General features: G+C 36.7%; 1 protein-coding gene across 1 annotated transcript in view; it reads right to left on the bottom strand.

Moving 5' to 3' along the window:
- Positions 1–5661: 5661 nt before the first annotated feature.
- Positions 5662–26418, bottom strand: part of GPC5 (glypican 5) — a 763124-nt gene continuing 742367 nt past the window's right edge. The window contains exon 8 of the mRNA XM_075089583.1: positions 5662–12402. Coding sequence (XP_074945684.1) covers positions 12245–12402 — 158 coding nt within the window. The 3' untranslated portion in view covers positions 5662–12244. The remainder of the gene's footprint in view (positions 12403–26418) is intronic.

The following is a 26418-nucleotide window of genomic DNA, read 5'->3' as shown; positions in this document are numbered from 1 at the left end:
CTAGACACTGAACAAACAACACCCACAGCAGCACTGCAGGCTTCCTGACATTGCTCTGTCAAAGCACTGTCTTCAGCTCCGTTTTGGAAGAATCAGTGATAGAGGTTGGTGCAGTTCAGCTTCTGCTTGTTCAAACCTCAGCCTCTTTGCTGAAACTGCCAATCAAATATACTAGTAGCAAGATGCCTAAAACTGTAGTGTTCTTCAATATAGTCCATCAAAAAGCTAGCAAATAAAGCAAACAGTGTTGCTGCTAATTTGCCTAAAAGTGTACAACCAATCTAAAACTGAAATATCTTAAAAACACCTTATCAGTTCCTTGATTTATCCAGCTCCTGTGATAATTGGGCTAAATTCCCCAGAAAAGGTTGGCATATCATAGAAGTAAATTTGTCCTCTGGATGGTAGGTTCTCTGATAAGACATGTCTTATCACCCTAATAAATGAAAGTAGAGGGAAAGTGGAAAATACAACTGTAATGAAGATGATAGTGTATGTAAACAGAAATGCCAAACATTACTGCCTACAAAGATATGTATGATGGATATATGGTGAGTGTAACCTATCTAGCCGCTTAGCAGTGGATGAATAAATGCTATTTTCCTTCTGAGACTGAAAAGTGTCTGAACTAATTGAATTTCTTCAGCCTTACTTGATCTGCCCTCAAGGGTTTGACACCTATTTAATTATGGGGGGTTTTAGCACTTACGAGTAAAAAAAAAATCTTGTGACAGTCACCATAGGAGAATCAGAAATTGCTAAATGGCTGCTGCATCATGGAGCGAAAAGCAGTTGTGATCAAAGGAATGGAAGGGACCTCTTGATTCATGAAATGCAGGTACCCACTATCTCAAGCAATACAAATCACATAGTTACTTCCCTAAACATATCCAGGCCTATCTGAAAAGCACAAAGTTTGGGTTTTGGGTTTTGTTGTTTTTCCCACTTGCCTCATCGGGAAATCTGATGAAGAAATTCACAGTTTTATGAATTTAGAGGACTATTCTAATTTCTGGTCTGAAGTCTGTTAAAATTACCACCAGATGCCAAATGAAAAGTATGTGTCTGGAGGTAAAGGCTGAATTTTGCATACCAGTAACAATATCCTGTACCTGATGTCTTGGTTGGTTTTCCTTATATCAATAATTTTTTAATCATAAATTTTTCAAGTAGCATCTACAGACCTGATTAACATTGGGATTCCCCTTCAGTAGGACGTGAACAAACCTACAAAGAAACAGATCTGCTCTGCAAATCAACAGTCAGATTAGAAATAAAATGCTAAAATCGACAATTATACTACATAAAATCAGCATGCAATAGGAGCAATAGTGTATAACATGAGAAAGACAACAAAATGATTATGGAGTTGTGGGGATGAACTATATCCGTATTAGTCAGTGGTTATACGTCTGTGCTTTTATCTGTATTGCCAGAAAACTAGGCAGAGTTTGTAATTATGCAGGGATTTAGAAAACAAATGTTTTAATGTTTTAAAGTTTTCATGGTTCTAGTTTCAAGAAAGCTTCATGTTTTACGTTAACATTGTTTTGTGTATTAATCACTACTTTGGCCAGTTGTGGTTTAACTTCAACTGGGAAAAATAAGAACAATTGATATTGATGACATTTGATTTTTTTCAGAGTCAAATGTAGTCTTTCAAACCAGGTGTTTTAGTGAACAGATAGCCAATGTTTCTCACTGAAAGTTGGTACATGGATACCTCTTAGAGATAGATATCAATGAAGTATGCTTATTTCTTTAGAGATCAAATGATCAGGGGACTGGATCATCTCTCTTACGAGGAAAGGCTGAGAGGCTTGGGTTTGTTTAGCCTGGAGAAGAGGAGACTGATGGGGGGGATCTTATCAATACCTATAAATATCTGAAGGGTGGCTGTCAAGAGACTGGACTCTTCAGTGGTGCCCAATGAGAAGACAAGGGTCAATGGGCACAAGTTGGAACACAGGAAGTTCCACTTAAATATGAGAAAATGCAAAAGTAAAGGTTTATATTGTTTTTCTTTCCTGAGAATTCAGTCAGTTGTATGCTGATTTTTTTTAAAGGAAAAGAAACCATATCTCTTAAAAAAATAAAAAAAGAAAAAGAAAAAGAGAAAGAGAAAGAAAAAGAGAAAGAGAAAGAGGAAGAGAAAAAGAAGAAAAAAGAAAATATTGTGCTGGTGATACTTAGCTGATATATTAGTACATGCCTGCATACATGCATGTTTATATATATTAATGTAAGTTAGCACACTGGTTTCCTTATCTCCTTTAGAATCATAGAATCATTAAGATGGAAAATACCTCTAGGATCATCAAGTCCAACTGTCAGTGGTATTTGGCTGGAGTTTCAGCACTCAGAATTCTGATTCCCTTTAGCAAAGGGTTTCCACTAGGACCGGGTAAACTATTTCTGGTCTTGACTCTCCTCTCCTGGAGATTGCTGCCTTTTCAGCAGTGATATGAGTATTTTTCCTTGCTACAGCAATTTAGACCCTAATGTGTTTCTGCAAATTGCTAGGCAGTAAGATGTGGCAGCTCAGAAGACATGGTACCTTCTAGGGGGACAACATCTTTTAGAGGCACATAACAAAAAAGCTGATCCACCATCAGAGCTCACAGACAGTAGGATTTACTCACAGGCAGTCTGAAATCTTACTGTCTTGTCTCTGGGTTGTGTCATTATTTATCTGGGAACAATTACATTTAAACTTGGGGAACAAGAATGAAATTTCTCAGGACTTCTGTCACAGATTTCTAACTATTGGACTAATGCCATGTTCTCCTTTTTTTAAATTATTTTTTTTGGCTTTGATTTTATTGAGTGGGAAGCACTGAATTTGGCTTCAAGCTTTTGTATTACATTAACAGAAAACTGAAGAGAAAACCTCAGTAGACACAAGCAAATTTCATCTGCATTTCCTTGGTAAGCCACAGAATTTGTCATGGTCTATTTTCTTCATTATTACACTATCTAAATGTGAAACAGGAATGATCATTGCTCAAAATAGCAAGTATGTTCACAGGATTATAAACTCTCAAATAATCTGATCTGAAATTCCAGTAATTTTCCAGAAACATAGAAGTAGATGGCTTTTGTGTGATTTACACCTTGTCATAAATACCTTGTTTAACTTTGTTATTGGAGGAACTTTGTTTTCACACTCAAATTTTCTCAAAAATTGAAAAGATTTTATGGAGTTAAACTACAATTTGCTCAATACAGTATTTATTTTCCAAATTTTTCTTATCTTCCTCTTAATTTTAAAATTCAGAGTAAAATAAAAATAATCTAGAATTCTTTCTCTTGCTCTTTACTGTTAGCCTTTCTACCTTCTGCTGTCATGCATGTGGTGTCTGAAAATCTTCATTCTTAATGCAGTAAATCCCTGGGATTAGATGCATTTCATCTCTGTACATGTGGCATTCATCATTGCTGGAAGGAGAAAGAGACATCTAATCCAAATTGAAAACTAGCTGAGGAGGATAGGAAACTGGGGTGAGGTGAAATTTAGTGATGAAATTAGAGGAAATTATTTTAGTACTCACTTTGTTTATAGCAATATTAATCCTGTCAGAAACAGATTCGAAGGAAAAAGGTCCAGATTCAATTTATAGTACTCGTCATTAAATTCATGAGCAACCGTGGCTGAAAACCCACCCAGAAGATTGGGAAACTCATTTGCACTGTCTGTGTGCCCAGTGAATAACATTTGCCTTCTAGAGAGCAATAAATTAGATAAAGGAGTTTACTCAAGTAGGACTTTAATGAGGTCAAGGTAGAAATGAAGCATCAATAAACTATCCATTTGGCAAACCACAGAAATCTTTGAAAGACAAAGTTCCTCTTCTTCAAAGTGTGCTTGCAGTCATGCATGGTGGCTAAGGAAGGCAGTCACTGCTCCCTCAATCCAATTCTGTCTTATTCACAGTTTATTGACCAGCCTAGTGCTCCAACTGTTCATCTTAGCAAAGTCCATCCATGAAGCAAAGGGGTCTAATTGCTGCCGCTGAAAGAGATGGTTTACAGGGCTCTCCTATCATTCTCAGCTTTAACAGCGCCCACCTTTCCACTGAGTAGAGAGGTCTCATGGGTGGTAACAGCCTGAACTCCTTGCAAACGTGATCAGTGTTAACTGTTCATTAGATGTGAGCTATTGGCAGTAAGTAAATTCTGTAACAGTATTTCCACCTAACTCAGTTCCCCTCTGGCCCAGGACTCTCCAAGGCTGTGTTTGGCTAGACAGGCCTGTGCTGCTTTCACTTGCTTCCACAGCAATTTCTCTACTTGTCTTTTCCAGCGCCGGGCAGCCCTCTCAGTACTGTGCATGCTCAGTTCTTCAGGCTTTATTCACCAAAAATGGTGTCTCTTCCTGTCTTTCTTTCCCATATTAAAAAGAAATTACTCAGCTTCAAGGCTAGAGGTTACAGAGTTTTAGTAAAGAGGCCCTTCAAATCGGGCCTGTTGTGTGCCACTGTAGAAGTACAAGACTAGATGATAGGACCAGTCAGTGCCTGAATATCAGGTGGTGAAGACCAGTCCTGCTAGGGTAAGTATCCAAATACCCTGTGCAGCTCATGAAGAGAGGTAATACTTTAGAAGTTGTTTTTCTTCTGGAAGGAGAAGCTGGAAGGAATTAGCTGGATTGAATCCCAAGCTAAAGGTGAAATTTATCTCTTGTAACTTCACATATTAAATGTTAGATATCCTCGAACTAGTATCTTTGTTGCCAGAAGAGATCTATGTGACCCTAGATACCTTTCTCAGGATGAGAGGAATCACTCTTTCAAGGTGCTCCATTGATCCCGAGGGCTCAGTTCAGCTGGCCACAGAAAGGCTGGTTTTACATTTTGAGATAGCCTAAGGCATCTGCTGGGAGCTAGCAGAAACAAAGCATGACACAGCTGAGAAGGCCACTGGCTCTCTGCAGCTCCAGAAAGGGGCAGTTGCCTCAGGTTGTCCTGATATAACTGCGTAGCCTTGTAACATGGCATTGCCATGGTTAGTAAATGGATAATAACAGATAATAGTAGTAATTAGGTCTAGACTAATAATGATTCTTGAATTAGATTGTTAAGATTTTAATTATACTAACTAAATTCTTGGCTTTATATGTATGGTGCATTTCCTCTTTGTCCAGAAAAAAATTTTAAGTGTAAAAACAGGCCCCTATGTTTCTGCAACAACTAGTCTAGAGGGCAGGAAAGGGTCAGTCGGTGAGAGCCTGAGTTCTAGACACATGAGTTTAGACTACTTTTCCCCTTTGCCTGAAGAAACAGGTAGTTCTAAAGGAATTTTTCTTTATGTTGCTTATTTTAATCAGTGGGGTTGCGGTTTTCCCTAGGATTTGAAATTGCACAGATACTTACAGTCTTCCATAAAGCTTGTTTTCTGTGTTTTTTATTCATAGGACACCATAACTTACACGATACAGTTTGGAAAACTTTGCCTATCAAAAGTATACCTCAACATTTCTCATAGGAATTCCACTGTCAACAGCTTTCCTTGGTGTTAGTAGTTTTTTAAAGTGTTATAGGCAAACAGGATACTCAAGGCAAAAGAATGAAATCAAAAAAGTCAAGACAGTATTTCAAAATACTTGTTTAACCAGGTATTAGTGTGGAAGTCTACTTACATATTTAGGCACAAGTAGTTTCCTCTTACCTTTGCTGTTTATATTACTAAAATGCCAAAAATTTTATCAAGTAACATATTCCACAGAAAAATACAGGATTTTTTCCTTAGAGTCATATAGGTAAAAGTTCACAATATAATTTTTTATAATTATTTTTTTATTTGTCATGGTATACATATAACCAGCATAGAGAAAATAAATACAAATTGCTATTACCTGTAATGTTGTGATGCCTTTCTCAGAACAATCTCATTGTACTAAATGTATCGGTTCACTTTTGCATGTAGATAATACAAAGCCAAGCTATGCTTGCATTTATATCCATGGATTTAAGTAGTATCACAAATGTCTAAAAGAAGAACCTGGCCCATGCATTAATTACCAGTCCTGCTAATGCTCTGAAATCACAAATACAGCATTTTTTTATAGCTTACTGAAGATATGCATGACAAGCAATGTTGACTCTTCAGGATCATGTTGCTTTTTACCTTTTTGAAGGTCTGGTGTCCCATATTTCATTTTCCTTGATAAACCTCTCATCTATTTAGAAGTAAAAAGCTGAAAGACAAGGATTTCACGAATACCTCTGTCTGCCAAGAAGTAGGAATGCCAACAGACATGAAAAATATTTTTAAAAGCCAGCACAAAGGTGTTAGCTATATATATAAAGAAAATAAAGTACTAGTAAACAGGGAAGCAAATTCTCCTACTATACAATACCAATGTGTAGGAGACACAGCTATAGGAGACAAAGAAAGGAAAAAGGCTCAGGGTAAGGTATACTGATGTATGTATTGGGCAGTATGCTTTTGCCCATTGGTAAAAGAGATCTGTTATAGTCTTTCATGTGTGGTATGTGTATGAATAAAATCTGACTTTGTTATGATTTTTTCAGTGGCTGTGTCCTGCTTTAGATATTGAAGTCTGAATCATTGCACAAGGTGCAACAGCATAAACAATTTTTTTCACTATGTGTTTATGCTATTAATAATTTTTGTTGTACCTAATGTTGTATCTATTCTCTATATACGTGTGACTAAACTGCCATGAGCACTATGGCCACCCCTTCCATTGCGCCAGTGCCATTGTCTGTGGGGATGCAAGATGAACTGGATTAAGGAGATAATTTGGGTCAGAAATACCCCAACCAGTTTCACTCTACGGTCCTGTAAACCCTCGTACCAGCAAAAACGGTAAGAAAGTGACACTGAGAGAAGCAGGAGAAAACAGAAACTGCCACTGAGAAAAATCTCTATATGACTTAACTTCAAGAGACTAACAATTGACTTAGACTGCCTCGCAAACCTGGAGAGCCTTAGTTGTGACACCTAAATTAGGCATGCATAGCAGGTGATCTTAGCACAGCCCTCTGCGCTGTAAAGGGTGATGAGATCCATTGACCGAGTCCTCCCAACCACAGAAGCGCAGCACGTTATTCTTCAGTATGAGCTGGTAAAAGAGCTTCATGGGGTACCAGGTATATTGTCTTTAGCATTTCACATTTACAAGTTCCAAACTAAAGTAAAAGGTAAAGTTTCCAACTGCCAGACATACAAATTTTGTCTGGCAAAATCTGTCAGGCCAGATTTTTTGTTCATCCATCACCAGGAAGAAAGAATTAGGAGTTTGAACTATATTAATAATTTGCTGAGATTTGCAAGAGAAGAATCTGGGTTTTACTACAGCTACATTAGCTTTTTAGTCTAACATGGTTAGAAGCATATTCTTTAATTTTAATCAGTTGTGGCTCAGAGCACATAAAAAAAAAGCATAATTTGCCGAATAAAATTCACATTTACACAATTATTTCAGATAAGAACTGAACTTAAAAAAACCTAAGCAGAGATAGCTTCAACCACTTATTTTAATTCATGCTTCTGAGAAGATGCTATGGAAATATTAAGGTTAATCTGAAATCTTTGATAGGTTTATCTAAACCCTGTTATAATCTGAACAAGAATAATAGTAAACATATAAAAATACAGGTATAGAGAAGTAAATTATGTATATGTGTACCTGTCTATCTATAGAAAGAGAGAAAGACAAAGATAACCTGTTACATCGCTATAGTTTTGCTTCATCTTTTATTAGTCATGCTTCAGAAGGAAATAAATGCTTTTTGTTCTCTTTTATCAGTTACATTTAGGAAAGCTGTCACCTTGAAATATTTATTTAAAGTGCTAGGACATTAGTTATGAGAAAAACTACTTCAGTAATTTTTTCCCGGGAGGTACAGGTACATTTAAACGTACAGGTACATAAAGAAAGTAAAAAATGGACATTGAAGAATAATAGCTAGATCTTATCAGATAAAAAGCATTTTTTAAAATGTATTTTTTAGAATTATTGTTTTTCCGAAATATTATTTTACAAGTAACTACATTGTCCTCTAAGAAATTATTCCCTACAAAGCACTCTCACCTTATGGTTGCTGGGTTTTTTCAGTTGTACTGAGACCAGTTACACAACTTTAATAGTGATATCCATTGCAATTTTAGTATAAACAGCATTTGAACGAGTGTCAGTCTGAAAAATGGTACACTTTGAGTAAAGCATTCCTACTTTAAACCATATCAGCTATAATACATGAAAAGTTTATTTAAAAGAAAGCAAACAAAAAAAAGTCTCATTCACCAAAGGTTTTGGGAGATACAGAGAAGTTTTAGACTGTTAAAAATGTCTGAGTAAAGACAAATGAAAGTACTCGGCGCAACCAAGACCCAGGTGCCATTTCTCAGATCATCTGGGGAGCTCAATGGCAGCCCTGTGCTGCCTGTATGACCTGCTGTTGGGAGAAGCCTCTGCATCCTAAAGCAATTGACCCAGAGTGGCTCACATACGTACTGCATACCAACCACCATTTTATGTGGATACAGATGTTTTTAGAGTGTACTGTCATGATCTCCAGTTTAGCCTTTTTTTCTTTTTGTCTTGCTGGCTTCTCTAACATACTCTGCATTTTTCTGCTCAGTGCTATTCCTCATTTCACTGTTGGCTTTAACACAGACAAAATTTGAGATTGGTTTTTCTGTGTTTGGTTTTTTTTGTGTGTGTGTGTTTTTTTTTTACAGTTGCCAAACTTGGAGCTACACTTAAACATCTTGCTATTTCCCCACAAGGTAATGTTGTGATAGATTGCCAGCCTTGGCTTCCTTCTCCTTGCTCTGAGCCACTTTAATGATTTTTAAAATTTTTTTTAAGAAACCAGGATAATGCTTTATAGCATGGTAGATATGATGAAAGAACTGTAATGCAGCCTGGCAGACACATACATCTAAGCAATGATGTAGAGTGTATGGTGCTGCCTAGAGAGAGATGGGACACAAGGGTGAATGAGGTCTCATGGCTGAGGGGCCAGTGAGAGATCTCCAGACCTGCTGCTATGGTGTTCGTATTGCCACTAGTTTGTTCGCATGCGTCTGGCAAGGAAAGACCTAATTTTCTACTCCAGAAGGAATCATAGAAATTATTTTGTGTAGGTATGGTGTAGAAGATAAGGGGAACATGCCATGAAAAAACTGAGGAGCAACACAGACCAGTAATTAGCATATACCCAAAGAGGCCATAGGACCTAATTACTATCATTTGAAAATAGGGCTTGTGTTTCCAAGGTGCTATAGAATAAACTATTGTCTCCTTGACTGCCTGGTGCCATCGGTAAGGTCTTGAAAAAACACAAGAGTGAAGAATGGAAACAAGTGCTTCAGGATATAAATAAATTTTAGGTCATTAGTATCGGTAGAATTTTTTTGCTATTTCTGATTCTCCTATTGAAAACTTTATTCTGTTTTCCTTGAAGTGACTGATACCGGTCATTGTTCAGAAAAAATGTTGCTGGACTAGATTGATTACTGGTTTGAGCGGGCATGAAAAAGAAAAGAATGAAATCAAATTTTCTTTCCCTGAATTACCGATAAGTTCAGTGTATGCTGAGACAGCAAGGCAAGTGAATTTGAAAGACTGGTTTAAAAAACCTGCAAAAGAAAAAAGAGGTCAAGTAAAATGTACACACTGGCGCACATGCCTATTAATGGTGTTTATCTGGGCATAGATTTGCTCTTAGGAATGTTCACTTACTTTTTGGAATTTTATATCTCTTTACCTGTATGTTATACTGTGTGCACTAATGACTAATGCATGCATTTGGGAATAAAAGTATTTACATATGTTTCTTTATATTAGGCTCATATAAAATTAAATTTTTTACTGTCTAGGAAGAGTTCTATATATCGTATGACTGCATACAATACTGTACTATTTTATTTTTTTTTCTCTTGTAAAGGACTGTAATGGAGAAATAGCTACAAAATGTTCTTAAATACTTTCTGTTTAAAATTACATGGGAATTCGTCATGGCAGGATAATCAAATCTTATAACAGTACTATATAATGTACCATTAGTACTGTGGAACACTTTAGCTTGCCTCATTTTATAAAGCATAAGGACTTGAACTGGGATTCATGTTGTGATTCAGGTTTGCATTCGCGTGTCACCACTTCAACTAGGTATCTAAAGTCCTGATTTTACTGTTCGAGACTTGGCATTTGATTCATGGGCCTGCATATGAGTGTCTAGGTCTATTTGAGAAACACAAGAATGTCCCACTCAGCTACCAGATGCCTCTCTGGGTGGTTCCCCTTTAAGGAAGCCTCTGGAATTTCCCGTAAGTCCTGCATCATATATGCCAGTCCTGTGAGGATGTCTTGGATACTCCAAGAGATCTTGTATGGCACCAGGCACTTACTTTTGGGCAACTGAGTTGCTTTCTTAGTTGTCTGCCTTTATATGAGCTGAATAATGCACTGGGCTTCATTGACTATGTTGACAAAGGGCTCCAGTCACTTGCCTGCAGAAAGACCTGAGGCCCTTCAGAGCAGTAGCTGGACACCAGGTGGGTTTTTTTACATCAATTGATGATAGTATTTTAGCAATTGAATGTTACCCTGTATTTCCACTTACTGCAGTGACAGCTTAGAGATACAGAGCACATACGTAATAGATATACAGCACGTATGTAAATATCTTTATGGAGACATATAGATTAAGATACCTTAATCCAACGTTGAATCCTAACCTTGTTGTTATCTCTAGATAAAATGCAGTTATAAGTTATATCTGCATATATGTATACAGTATCTAAAATGTAGTTTTTCTGAACTATGAAAAGTAATTACTACTTAAATTAGCTGAGTTTACACTGTGGATTTTTTCCTTTTTGGAGAAAGACAGATGGCCAAATTCAACAGTTTCTGGTTTCAGGGTTCATGTCCCAGAAGACTTTAAATATAAGCATCATAAAGTGCTGAGCAACAGTTTCATCAGTTGCTATCAGTTACGTGTATGGTTGTGAATAGCAGCACAAAGTCCACATGGAGACCAGTTACTCCTGGTTTACCTCAGGGGTTGATACTGTGTGATTTATTCAGTAATGTCCTGCATGATGCAACAGAGTGCACTCTCAGCAAGTTTTCACAGAGGCTACTCATATGGGAGGAGCAGCTGGTACACCAGAGTTGTTCTGCCATTCAAAGGGACCCTGATGGACTGGAGAAATGGCTTAATAGGAGCCTCATGAAGATAAAGAAAGGGAAATGTCAAGTCCTCCACCTAGTGAGGAATAACCCCATGCACCAGTGGATGCTGGCTGGAAAGAAGCTTTGCAGAGAAGGACTTGGGTGTCCTGATGGACACCAAGTTGAACATGAGCCAACAATGTGCCCTTGTGGCAAAGACAACCAACATCCTCCTGGGCTGAATTAAAAAAAAGCATTGCCAGCAGGTCAAAAGAGTGATTCTTCCCCTCCGCTCAGCACTAGTGAGACCATATCTACAGTGCTGTGTCTAGGTCTGGGCTCCCAAAGACAAGACAGACGTGGATACATTGGGTAGAGTCCTGCAAAGGGGCATGGAGATTTTTAAGGGATGGAAGCAAGTCTTGTACAAGGAGAGGCTGAGACAACTGAGACTGGCCTGGAGAAGATGCAGGGGGGATCTTATCTAAGTATATAAAGGGGAGTAAAGAAGACGAAGCCAAACTCTTCTTAGTGGTGCCCAATGATAGGATAAGAGACAATGGGCACAAACTGAAATACAACAGATAACGCTTAAACGTAAGAAAAAACTTTTTAGCTATGAGAGTTCAAGCACTAGAACAGGTTGCCCGGAGAGACTGTCAAGTCTCCATCCTTGGAGACGTTCAAACACCAGCTGGATTTGGCCTTGGGCAGCTTGCTCTAGTTGACTCTGATTTGAGCACATGCTTGGTCTAGATGATCTCCCGGGACACTCTTCATGACTTGGTGTTCCTGTGATCTCTTTTTCACAAATTGCTTTTAAGAGAAAGATTAGCATAGTCAACTTATTTTTAACATAAGATATTATAAAAGGGAACATGATTTTGTGTCACTGTACAGGTGTGGAAAAAAAACCCACAGGAAAAATATTACATGAAAAACTTTGTTAATATTCAGGCCTAAGATCAGAGAGGCTGATATTATGCAAGCTATCATAAATACTGCTATATCTACCAGATCCCTTATTCCAGGCTTGTGAGTGGAGACAAACAGATGACAATGAGACACATATATCAAGCCAGAGCTAAGCAGTTACCAAAGACTGAGAAACAGTGTTACCAAACTAATCAGCATAAATGTCATATAATCATCCATTGTTGTACATCCTGCTCCAGTTGTGTCTAAAGTGCTGCCATCATTGGTTTGATGGATTTGCTTTACGTCAGTGAGGTTCGTCTTGTCTGGCATCCCTGCTGAGACAAATAAGAAAATATAGTATGATGCATGCCTTGTCACTACTGGCAACATGTTATAGCTAGAACAAATTTAAATATCCTCAGCACACAGACTGTCATAGTTTAGTTTCTAATTCTCATGTTACTGCCAAATTCAAAATCCTTTACAATTGCGTCTAGAAGCATACACTGTACTACATGGCTATTCATCGTTGCAAGTAGTTCAGAGGCCTGCCAGCTCTGAACAAAGTTGTTCTTGTAGAAATATGTCTCAACAAACATTTGCAGACTGAAGTGAACAGTTTTGCAAGTCCCAGTAGTACCTAAAAGTCCACTGCTCACATCTTTCTTGGATTTGAAGGAAAAGGGAAATAATTTAATGTGAAATTGCTTGTGTCTGAGTCCCAATATTATTCCAAAATAACGTATACCTGATGGAAGGTATGAAGCAAAGTATACTTGTTGCTATATAAAACCTCCATATTGGCACAATTTAAACAGACTTCGCAACATTGTAAGGCAAAATTGCAAAGCTAACTTTAAACAGGAACTCTTTTACTGAGTTTCCGGCTGAATATTTGTACTTTTTTGGACCAGGGTAAATATTTCTCTGTCTCAGAACAGTGCTTTGTGGGGAACAAGGATGTAATCATCCATTATATTTCCTCTGCCTGGTTAAACAGTCAGAAACAGAAGGTCTTGGAGACATATTCAGATTTGGTAGTATTTTCAGCTGCTTGTACTTGCTGGGCGTACTTCTAGACTAACTGTCTTATCCCATAGAACTTGTGGCATGTCACTATCAATCAAAATTAACAAGTCTAAATTCAGTGTTATTACATGCAACAAATATTGACATTGTAATTACACTGAGACTGAAAAAGGCTTCATATAAAGTAAAGTCAATATTTATGTAATTAGGTCAATACATATATAATTCAGAAGGTAAACTACTGTTGGAACAGCAGCATCAGAAATAAGCTCAGCTCTACTGAGCTGACATATTGATTTTACAGTCTGAGTTTCTGCATTATTATTCGGTGTTTAGGTACTTCTTTCCTCTCTGTATCATTAGGAAAGATGAACAAACTAGTGATTCTTTTTTTTTTTTTAAATTATTATTACTCTTCAAAAAGACTGTGATGAAGTATAAATATTTTAGTCATGGTGTTATCCTCTTTGTTAAGCTGGTTTAACAGGAGCTACAGAGAATCTTCATTTTTAAAAGGAATGACTTTTTTGGCGCTTGTGTTAAAAACACTCTTTTCTCTAAAAGCAGCTCGCAAGCTGCTCTTTGTGAACTTGCTGTATGTACTCAAATCTCTTTCCTGTAGCTTTGAAAAAATACATTAAGGGAAGAGTCAGTTAGAGTCAATCATGTTGTCTGAAAAAACTGTTAGAATGAATATGTCTTCTTTGCTGGTGTACTTAGAGAGCAGAATATACAGCTATTTTGCGTGGACTTATTGATCCAGTGCTCTTGCCTGGAATTTGTGAAAATTAGCTTTATGAGTACAATGCAAGTGGACATTCAAGGAGTAAGAGTGAAAATAGTTGTTGAGAAAGAGGGAGTACAACTGCTCCTTATTGTGCATTCAGTAACCTGTCTAGAAAAAGTTCAGTCACTCAGCACTTCACTGAATGGATGTTTGGTCGATCATCGAAGAGGGTATATCAAGATGTTTTTTTTCAGGGAAGTTTTGCAAATAGAACAACAACAAAAAAATGGTTTGGGTCATTTATGCAGAGCATTAGTGAGGTTTTTCCATATTTCAAAAAGCTAATTTCAACAGACAGTGAAAATTCATCTCTCACCTATATAACAAAGCAATTCACCAAGTGTTATACCTACAACAAAACAAATTTTTCCCAGTGTATTTACAGATACGCTATCACAGTAATGAAAGATATGGTCTTATCTTAAACTTCCAGGATATCACTTATTATAAAAGAAAATAATCATAAAAAGAAAATATTCCTAGATCTTGCAGTTAAGGAAATAACCAGCTTCAGTTAGGGTTTGTGAGCTGAATCTGAAGGCAATGTGACTAGATACTAATTATTGACTGGAGAGTCAGGTTTAATTTCTAGTGAAAATATCATTGACAGTATTATGGAAAATAGGAAAAAATAGATTTCAATTTATAGGAAATGCTATATTCCGCCCCCCCCCCCCCCGCTTTTCTTTTCATCTTCAGATGAAAACTGCAGACTTTGGAAGCTCCCATGAAAAGAATGTTTTAAAAAAATGTTCAAACCTACCCATACATTTTCCTTTGATCAATCAAAATGCCATAAAATATTTAATATAATCTCTGGTGTTAAATAAATATATTGTTAGAATTGCAGTGTAAACATACAGCAAACCTTTTACCTATTCGACCCCATAGGTCTATGCTACAACTTTGACCTTATTAAAATGAGAAGTTCAAAAAACATGTATTGACATGATCTTGCAAAAAAATCACTGAACAGAAAAACAATTCTAAAGATTAGCCTATTTTAACAGAACAGTAGGGTTTTTTTTCCCCTCCAGAATGCTATGTCCTTTTATTTAGCTAGTTCTAATATGTATAAATATAACACCTAGGTTATACTTTTTATTTAAATAAGGAAGTTCTGTTGTCCGTTATGCATCAGGATTTAAATGTACGTGTCACCTTTCATATACCATAATCAATAATGGAAGTGATCCTTTCCTCTATATGAATTTCGCTTTCATCGTTCACAGCAAACTTGCAGTGAGAGCTATCCAAATATTTGTAGCAGAACAGATCAAAACCAAAAGAAAACTTCAGTTTTAGTTTCCTCACATGCTAGAAACTAGAATTATATTATAGAAAAGGCATTTAAATTTCCCAAATATTTAAAATAATCTCTGATAAATGTCTAGTTTAATATCAAAATCATACTAGAGCTAATGTTTTGACTGGAAAATTATAAATTTTGGAAGTTTCAGCTAAGATTCAGAGTTGTTTTTTCTGAAGAAAAGGTAGAATTGCAGCAGAGCAGAAGATAAATCACTTGAGAATTAAAATCCAGATATAATGTTTGCATGAACCTATCTAAAGCAAAGCTGTCAAGTATCACATACCAGTCCCCAGCATCAGCTGTGACTCTCAGATAGTGGCAGCAATGTAAAGTATTGCCCTGCTCTGGTTTAGAAAAAAACTAATCAGTAAAAGAATTTCACTGAACACTGTGAAAAATGTAACAGCTGCAGAGAATTTTTAATGCTTTTTAACATCTTCTAAAGATATTTAAAGCTGTGAGAGGTAATGGTACTGGCAGCCTTGAGAGCTGACCTGTTATATTCTCTGGAAGAGCTACAGCAACAATACAATTTCCTTCCAATATTCAGCAAGAGACTTTAAACTTGATTTGGAAAGTCAAACCTGAAGTCATGGAAGATTTTCATTTGACATGGAGCCTTTCCACTGAGATTGTCAAAATATTACAAAAATGGGCTATGGCTTCTGAGCAGTAGATGCTTGCCTACCAAGGGCCATGCTGGGACTTTAAGCATTTTAAACATTTTAAACATTTTAAATGGAACACCTTCTTATAATGGCCTACTTTGAAACCAAACCAGAAAATGTTTGTGTGACTGTAGTCTAACCTCAGACACCTTGTTGTATTTTCTTCTATCTGCTAAGTAACATATACCAGAACCAACACAACTCTTCAAGGGAAAATGAAGCTGCCCAATGAGCTGCTGTGGGAATCCTGTTGGACACAAACCCTGTCAAAGATTTAGAGAGGAGGAAGAACTGGATTTCTGTCTGTGCATCATTCTTATGATGTTCTGGAAGATTCAAAATACAGCTTTTATGGCACAAGGATTTTATATGAGCCTCAAATATATAAGAATTTGAGTAAGGACGGTACAGTGTTTCAGATAGGAAAAAAATGCAGAATGTGGCTTTTAAAAGGCAAGACTCCTGTGACGTTGTATGCAAAATTCTTCTTAGAAAGGCAAATAATTATTTCAATCATTATATGTAAGCTAGATTTCAGGATCTTATGGCACATGAGCTGTGAAGAAAAGCACTAATAACTAGTTGAAGTTCTGACTCAAAATTTGTAAGAAAGACCATGAAAAAGCTTTATGAGAGGTTAAAGAAATACAAAAAGTTCAGATGAATAGACCTAAAACCTGATGTGCTGTAGACAAATGTTTAAATATGAAGTTGGAAATGAAATTTACACTAACAAGATACCTGGAAAAGGATGACATGTAGGCGTCTTGTTCCTGAATTTATCGATGTCAGTAAGGAACGACGTTTTGGGGAAGCAGAAGATAAATTTGGATGCAACTGTTAATGTAAACTGAAAAATTTGTACACAAAGGCAAAAAGAATAATAGCATAATGATTAAGAAGAATGAAGGGACAGTGCTATCAGAGCAATGGGTTTAGGAATTTGCAACTAGCAAGAGCTAGGATAATCTTACTGTGTCAAGTAAACAGCAACACTGACTAATATCAACATATTTTTGTAGTATGAAGGAAGAAATAATATTAGATTCCTGCAATTCACAGTGATGAGGTCTCAATAACAATTTTATGCAGATAAACTTTAAAAAAATGCACTAATTGATTTTAACAAAAAAGAAGAGGAGAAAAAAATATTTACTTTGCATTGTCATTCCATAAATTAAAATGACATATTAGTTACCAAACCTTCTTTTTTTTTTTTTTAATTGGCCAATCCTTTGCCATCTGGAACTTTTAGAGCTTCTAATGGATATCTCCTCTCTTTCTTTTACTGCCTTTTTATGCCAGGTTTTATTCCTAACTAGGTAATACCATTAAAACATTTCAAAACACAGTTATACTAACTAGATCACAGAGCTGTGTTTAAATACCTCAGACATGCTTCAATTTATAGGTAGTAGTTGCTGTGAAAACTTGCATTTCCTACTTTAAATAATTTTTGGTTTTGCTGAATTGAATAATACCTGTGAGAAAAAAATATTCAGTATATGTCAGAACATTCCCCAGCTACTGTGTTTAAGCCATTAATCTTAAAATTGTCACAAAATACTTATGAGTATCCAGTGCTTAGAAAGAAAGCAGAAATAATGGGCTACCTCTACTATTATATGAAGTCTCTTCCATGTGTAGTTCATGTGATGTTGGCCATGAAGTCTCAATGAGGGGAGAAAAAGATATCTAAGAACTATATTATGAATGTTACCTGGCAAAGGACTCATTTTTTGAGGCCATTTTCATGTTTTTGTGACTGCATATATACTTGGAAAAGCTAAGTAAGGGGTGTCCCAAAGAGGAAAGCATATGCTATATTATGCTTGAACATATGCCCCTCTTACTGTTCACATTTAGCAGTGCATGTATTCACCCTCTTCAGGAAATCTGTGTGTTTTGATGATGGAGTGCAACTTTTGCTCTCTCCATTGCGCAGTAAGTGAAACGCAAAAGAGCAGGGGGGTTAAAATGGATGATCTCAGAGGTCCCTTCCAGTCTCAACAATTTTGTGATTCTGTGATTCTATAAGTATTAAATGTTTCACAGTTCAGCACTAGTCATGACCAAACAAGCACACAAAAAACCCCCACTGAATTTCACTAACAAGTAGTACAGAGGGAAGGAACCTACACTGCTTTACCATTCCTTGACTACACTGCTTTTGAAGATGTGAACAGTGATATAAGAGGTATCTCTGCTGAGAATTAAGTCAGGAATCAACCTAGAGAAAAATGTATCTCTGCTTTATTTTGTTTAGTTTTCATTTAATGAAGGAGCAATTAACAGCTGATCCACAGAGGCTAAAGAAATGTCAAAATTTTCAAATATTTTTCCAATGAAGCTTTAGGGATTTTTAGACTTTAATTTTAAAGAAAAATAAATCATCTAGCATTGCACATTTGTTTGCCATATCTGAATTATAAATCAGTTTACTCAGCTGAATTTCTTAATACTTCAGACCTGTCTTTCAGTGAAGCTCTGTTTCCTACAAGGTTCATGAGAAAAGAACAGAAGAGTCAACATTATTCATTTAGAAGGAATGAAGGCTTTTGCTTTATGGAACCTACTGTTACATAAACATACATATAAATGAAATCAATGAGTTAGCACAGACTTCAGCTATACTAACATTGTATGTTGTAAAATGGTTTTGATTCCCATCCCCTTGTGTATTTCTATGAGGTTTAAAATCTTAATTTGGGTGCAATAAATTATTGTACCTGATTGTGTCAATTCCAATAGCTTGTCAGTAAAGGTAAGGTGAAAGAGAAAAGAAGGTTGAAAATCAAAATGGATAGATTTTACCAAAAGAGTAATATGTCTATTTCACTATTTGAGTTTGCCTGTGACCATTGCCTGATGCTTGTGAGGTAGGAGAAACAATAAGATATAGTGAAAAATTTAAATAATAAGTCCATTGGGACCCCTAACTTCTGGCATTCAGTGATTAATACGTGCCTTGGAGCATAGGGATATGTATTTATTATCCTTGTAAAGTAGAGCAAATGATTCTCATAATTCTCATAAATTCATGCTACTTTTTCTACAGCCACTTTGCCTTATGCAAGAAGAAACCAAACCAAAAGCAATGAAAAGCCAAAATAGAAAAAAAAAAAACAAACCGAAAATGTGCTTTCACCTTCTCAGTTGTATGAGATCATTTTTAACTATGAAGGCCAGAGTCCTTAAAATACACCCATTAAAAACAACTCAGTACAACTTTTTTAAAATCGCAGATGAGCTCACATTTGGCAGAACAGGGTTTCATCTGCTTTGCTATAGTGGTTATATGGGTCAGCTTGTGTCAGAAATTATCAGCTTAAGTGCGAACACCATCCCAGATGCCACATCAAGTAACATTATGCTGATGCTGAAGTGGTGAGTTTAAGAAGATAATAACAGATAATATGTAAGGCATGATTAATTCCGCTTAGTTTTTCCTATCTGTTCAGTCTACATCTACAGCTAGGGTTCAGTTGGTTAAACAGCCATCTACAGATATTTTAGATTCAGGAGATGGGGGTATCGCAGTTGGCATACAGCTGCCCATCCAAAAGAAGCCTGACTCTCATAAAACACTTTAAGGAAGTCTGAATCGTAGAGCGTCTCCAGTGGCTTTTGGTGATTCTGTTTAGACAACTGAATCCTGCCCTGCATCCAGGTTAGTTACTGCAGCTCCCATCATAGTGAATGTAGAGAAAAAAGTAAATGCAGGAGACGGATTGCTCAGATGTAGATATTTAGTCTGAATTTGGACAGATGAATCCTACACTTACTCACATAACAGGTTCACCACTGAGTGACCAGTGAGTATTTTCCTAAAAATCCCTGTCATTATCCGTTATATCTTTGGTGGAAAACCAAAATTAAATGCCAGCTCTGGCAAATGGATTACACTTTACAAATTCTAGGTATGAAAACTAAAACAAACAAACATAAAAGGTGGGGTATTGATTGAGTTCATATTTGTTTCACCTACAGTCTCATATTTTCACGTTTACACCTAAACCTCTGCCTTTAAATATTTTTGGTTTCAGCATCTGCTGTTGAAGGGCAGGATGAAAAGCTGCCATATTGCCATGAAAATAGTGAATGTCTGATGTGTGCAAACATCTCTGAGAAGCCAGTACTTCATGAAAGTGTTTCCTACTAAAGTACAGAAAGAGTCATTGCAGCTATATTTACATAGCTAAATACACATCCCAGAAGGAGGTCCTTGAGGCAAAGTGGCGTTGAGTAGTTTATGTCTACTGTGCTCAGAGATAGCAATATCTGGAAGAAACTGCTAAACAAATCTCCACTGCACAATACAATGCCCCACATCTCTTTTAAGCCACACACAGTGGTCTCCTTAGCTCAAACACCCAGTTATCACTTTGTTTGTTTTGAGTTTGAAGTGCCTGAAAAAAGCATGAGAGCTGTGCTGCAACTTACCAGGTGGTGTTTTTATAACATGAAACTGAAGGAGCACATTACAGGCTCTGGGATATGATATCCAGGCATGGGAAAGTGTTTTGAAAATAAAAAACCTGCTGTTGAGGCACTTTGTAGGGCAGAGAAATCCAAGGGTTTGGCCGTCTGGTTTGTGTTGCCTTTTGGAAGCAGTCCTTGGAATGAATTATCCACAGAACTTGAGGTTTGTTTTGGAGAGATGGATTTCCTTAACACCGAGCTATGAAGTGAACTAACATTTATACAATGTGGACAACAGGAACTGAGACCAGGAGACAACTCACAAGCTAAGGTACTTGACAGCATAGACATAGCCAGTGAAATTACTGAAATTTGGAGAACTGCTTAGTATCATGGGAAGGTTCTGTACTCCTATATAAATTCTAGCAGCAAATTCTTAATGTTCTTGTGAGTCTCACCTCTGTAATTGGACGGTCATTTCTTTTGGTGAAATGCAATCCTGTGGGTTTCATGGCTGCGCCAAAGAAAAGCGGCTCAGGAAATCTGTATCAGATCCCAGGCAGGACTTTGAGTAGGACTACCAAAGGTCTGAACCGGATCTATATGCCACAAGACAATGTGGAAGAAGGAGAAGATGCTCGCTTAGGAGCCAAGCCATTGGAAAATTTACATTTAGCTTGCCTGCACGAAGGGAGACCATCAATGACTGGGATTTCTGTGTCCGTATGTGAAGTGTGGTGATAATCAAGCCATCATTATATTTCACCTCTCAGAGTAACTTTTCTGTGCTTTGTCCACTCTATTCTTAAGTGACAGAGCTTTCACCAGTTTCCCCAGGGAAAACAACATCACTGTCCATATAATGTAGTATTCTGTAGCATGATGCAGGGAGAAGTCTTTGAAACACACTATACTGAGATGTTGCCAGGTTTTGCTCTCTGTCTATACACTAAACATAGATGCTATTATGAAGAAAGTTTCTGGAAAAGGTAATTGGTACTTATTTGGAGGAAATAATTTGATCTAAAATCCTTCTTTTTGACTTCATATAATCTAATGATCATTGTAATAATACACAAATCAACATAAATAGCAATTATAAATTCAAAGGGAATATCAAGATGCAAGTAATCTCACCTACAAACAAAGGAATAGTATTACTGTTATTGTTAGAAACCAATTAAGAACTCTGCCTAATGTCATTAGCTAAGACAATTCTGCATAGTTAACCATATATTAGGAAATGAATCCAACATATCATGTTTAACTGCACATATTTTATGAAATCTGTATATATGAGAAATAAAGTGTAACCAGTGATCTTAACATAAGTCTGGCAAGTCATTTTAACTACAAAAGCAGCAGACATTAAGTCTCTAGTCTAGTATTTGAAAGGTTTTTTTCAAAGTTGACAGTGGCATTTGTTTCACATTATACATTAATGTACTCAGTATTTCCATTTAGAAAACAAAGCTTTTATGAGTTACAGTAACACAAACATATGGTGTCACAAACTAAAACATTTCAATTTATTTAACATTCTTAAGAATCAGAAAGAGATAACATTATTTGTTGAAATGGTTAATGTATACTTTTTTACTTGTAGGTAGTTTTAGTATACAGCAAAGTATTAGATGTCTAAAAGATTTTGGCTCATTTTGCATGGAGACTAAAATATAACTGTATTTTTCATCTGATGTAGAGAGAACCAGAGTAACCGTCATTAGATCTATTCTTAGTACATTCTCACGCAATAGCTTCTAAATCCATGTTCAATATAAGGCATGTTCATTTTAACTTCAGTGCTTTAGGGTGCTGGAATCAGAATTGTCAATAATGCCCGTTTTAAATTAAGAAATCCATATTTTCAATCCTTTTCATTATTGAGGAACTTTTAACCTTTGTCATTAACCTATGCAAAGGCTTCATAATCAATAGAAAATTATAACAGGGCTAAAGTCCCATAAGTCAGACTGGGTAAAAGTAAGAAAATTTTTCATTCTTTGAATTTTCATATGATCAGTACTAATTTACTTTCTATGAGTCAGATGTCTCATATAAATTACTGTCCTTTGAAACAATTTACCAGCATGATCTTTAATCTTTTTTTTTTTCAGTTTGCGGTAGTGATACCTGATACTGGCTTCAGAAGGACATACAGCCCACTCTAATTAAAGCAACACAGCTAGGTTTTGAAATATTTGAATACTTCACAAATAAGATAGTTTAAGAACTTGCTATATGTGATTAGATAGAAGGGGTCTGGAGGCACTGTATTCTTAAATAGAATAAATAAGGGAAAGGTACTAGAATAAGCTGGTTTAGTATTAGTAAGAATTGTGTAACCAAGCCAAAGATGAACTGAGCATGCCCAGAGACTGAGTTCAACCAGCGGACATGGTGATGAAGACTACCGACGACCACCACCAGAGGACCTTGGAAGACCACCAACGAACGTGAATGCGCATATGTTAAGGACATTTGCATATATTAATGAGTTCCAAGAATAGTATGAATATGGCAATTATTTCCTAGAAATTTAATAAATATGTATATTTTGATTGCATATAAACCCTGTAGTAGAGCAACTCGGTGCACGCACTAGGTGTAGCGATCCCCTGTGCACCCGGTGCTGCAATAAAGAATGCCTACTTTCTAAAACTACAAATTGAGTTTTAGAGAGTTCATATATTTGCCGAATTATGGTATCAGTAGGAGATTTATAATCAACAATTTTGGTTTATACAAAACTACCATCAAGAAGAGAGAGATTAATTTGAACTGAAAATCCTGAAAGTAATGTGTGAACTAGGGTTGAGGTGTAATGTTACCAATTAGGCACATTAAGAAACTGAAATATTTTTCAATTTTTTAAAAATTGGATTCCCAAGATTTATGGCCCAATTTCACTGTAGCAGTTCATAGTTTTACTGTTTGTCTGGATGCTGTTTTTAAACTGAAGGTATAAAGTCAGTCTTTTCTGGAAGAGAAAACTGAACTAAACCAATTTCTATTGTTAAGATGATGAAGTAATTTTGGCAATTTTTTTTCAGGTCAGTCCACCTAGAATTCCAGTCATTCCACTTTCTTTTAGAAGAAACATAACCTGTAGATTAGCTTAATCTTCCAAAACATTAGTACATTAAACTGCCCTTAATTTTTGCTGTGGAGCATATTTAATGACATATTTCCACAATTTAAGCTGATGTAAGGCAGGACTGCTTGCAGTCATTTCCTCATCATGTCTGCCAAGTGGGGGGCTATAAACCCATCTGTTGCCATGCTCTGGCACGTGCAAGATCCCCACAGTGAACCTGCACCCGGAGGTGAGCCATTGGATCCGTGATTTTTCTTGCTGAGTTAGTTTTACAGCAGCTTGAGCTTACTTTTAGAACCACCCCATGGTGGGATCAGATAAGCGCTGGCAGGAGGAAGACGGATCATGCTGTTATAATATGGGAAAGGACTTAAGCTGTCAGCTAACCATAACATCGTAAAGCACCCAGAAACAGACTAAGAAAAACATATAATCCACTGTTGATATCTGACATGAACCCACGCCAAAGACTGGATTACTAACAAAAAAGGAAGCGTAGAGCAGTAAAGAAGGTAGACATCCTTGTCTCCATTCCTTCCCTGTAAACAAAAGTACAGCTTTTCTTCTTATGCATAAGAATGCAACACAGAGATTTCTTTGGTCACTGATTTCTCTTCCTTTCTGGGATAACTTTTGGTTCCCCAAGTTTTAGTTCATCTATTATGTTGAAAGTGTATCAAAAGCATATGACTCAAAAGAGTCTAGTTCCCAATGTCTTCTTAGAAATGCATTTTCTAATCAGATTATGAGGTTTAAAAAAATGCAGGTTTTCATAGAAATTTTTGCTCTCCAATTTTCATTTCAGAGACAGTCCTTTCTGGCACAGCATTTCAATTTCTTTCAGGCTAGATGAATGTCTGTGATGCTTGCTGGTGAATATTGACTTGCATCCCTCAGTGTTTTTAGTGTCATGAAATACCATAGGAAGTCCTGTGTCTCAGTACATCCCACAAGTGCATCTTTGATCTGAAGTCACTGAATGTGTACAGTTAAACATCAAAATAAGTGCATTCTTTAAGTTCAGAGATAATCTCAGGCAATTCAAAGACTAAACCTAGTACCTGTAGCAGTTTTCTCTCTCCCTAGGAAAGCTGGGCTTGCAGAATTCATATCAATATGCAGGTTTCATGTAAATATAGGGTTCCCATTCAGCAACACACAAATAGTGCTGTTTCTGTTTGGCTCCCAAGCATGTGCCCCTGAACAGAAAAATACCTGCTCTCCCCTTCATGCTCCCACAGCCTAACAAGGCTGACCATTGACTTGATTGGCTGTCATTGACTGGGGCAAAGCAGCTTCTAATAAAAGCAAGATATCAGTCTCCAGGCTTGTAACAAAAAAAAAGCAAATAATGCAATAACAGGTCTCAAGAAAAAAGGAAAAGACAAACTGAGGAAAAAAAAGATTATTTCTTTCTTTTCCTGATTGGTAGTGTGGATATGAGCAAAGTCAAAATAAAAAGAAGTCTTATATGGTTTCAAGACTTTCTTCTTAAAAATACATAAGCCGTGTCTGCTCCTTACTTATAAGGGGAAGGCCCATATAACTTAATTTACTTAACTAACAAGCATAAAGAAAGAAACTGAACTGCTATTTCCATATAATTTGATAATTTAGATTTATTTTCAAAACAGGTTTTTAGGCATAGCACAGCTCTTCAAAGAGAACAGGAGTACAAATGGATGAGAAACATCGGAGGATACTAGGTTTTCAGCCTGAAGGTATTGATCCAAGAGAGAAAGAATTGAGTAAAGAGTGAATGAGGGTTGAAAAGCAAAGAGAAGAGAAGAGAGAAAGGTGACGTCTATTTAAAGTAACTCTGTGTGGGCCTGTAAGTTAAAGACACTATAAGTTTGCATTATCTTTTTTTGGTTGGGAGGCACTAATTTTGTCTTTAGAGCTACTTTGAGTGGGGCATGGTAAGTAGAGCTGTACCATGGTCAGTGAAGAGGCATATGAAAATGTTAAAGACACTACTTTACCATGCATGGATGAGTCATGGGAACTGAGGGAATACACTGTGGAGTCATTCTGTGACCTTTCTTTTCATTTTAAGCTGCTCAGTCGTTATCCTTACTGTTCACTGTCCTTTAAGCATAAATGTTCTTCTTGAGCCTAAGCATCAACAGACCAAGACCACCTCCACCACACTCCTGTTCTCTGCTGAAGCATCAGAATTTGGCAGGGGAAAGGGAGATGATCACAGAGTGACCTTGGCAGACAACACTACTCCCCTTTTTCTTCTTTTAGATGAAGGGAAGGAAGTCTGGACTCAGATCCCACAGGCAGTGCAGCTCAGAAAGCTTTGCAAGGAGCTCTACCCAAAGGCTTACGAATGTATGCCAGACAACATGAGAACAATAGTTTACATCCCTGTCCTTCATGTATGTTTCCTAATTATTTTTTTTAAGTTGAGATGCCTACCCTAGCACAGCTGTCATTTTTTTTGGGGGGGGAGGGGGAATTAGTAGAGACAGGAGTCCTTCCAGTGGAGTAGAGCCTGGATATGAGAGAGTTTAAAGCATGTAATAGCTCTTGGTGCCCTGAAACAATTTTTGTTTTTAAATAGTCCTCTTCTAGAAAATGGGAGATGAATAATGAGAGCACTGTTTCACAGACCATCAGAGGTTTGTTTTTCAGCCTGACAAAAGGGATCTGTGATTTTATAGAGAGATTAGAAGCCATGAAGTCACTGACGTAGGTTTGAGTGATTGCTCAGGGTGGAAAAGGAAAACCTGGTGTAAATATTATCTATTCCTAGCAGTAGAGACAGTCCTGAAGTAAGCTGTCTTCTCAGGCTTTTCCCCTTCAAGGGACTCCAGATGGAAGCTCTGAAGGAAATTAACATGTGTATAGGGTGAAGGTGATTGTCTGGGTCCTAAAGTGAAAAACCGAGAAGTCCACTATACAGTGAAAAAAGCCTACATCTTAGGAAAAAGTGAGTTATTTACTTAGACCTTCTCTTTCATACTAAATGTTAAAATAACTTCTTTATATACTATACTTTAGTACTTTATACTTTATATATATATA

Source organism: Phalacrocorax aristotelis, chromosome 1 (genome assembly GCF_949628215.1).
Source record: "Phalacrocorax aristotelis chromosome 1, bGulAri2.1, whole genome shotgun sequence".
Lineage (NCBI taxonomy): Eukaryota > Metazoa > Chordata > Aves > Suliformes > Phalacrocoracidae > Phalacrocorax > Phalacrocorax aristotelis.
Note: the sequence above shows the minus strand (reverse complement) of the source record. Positions and strands in the feature narration are given on the sequence as shown.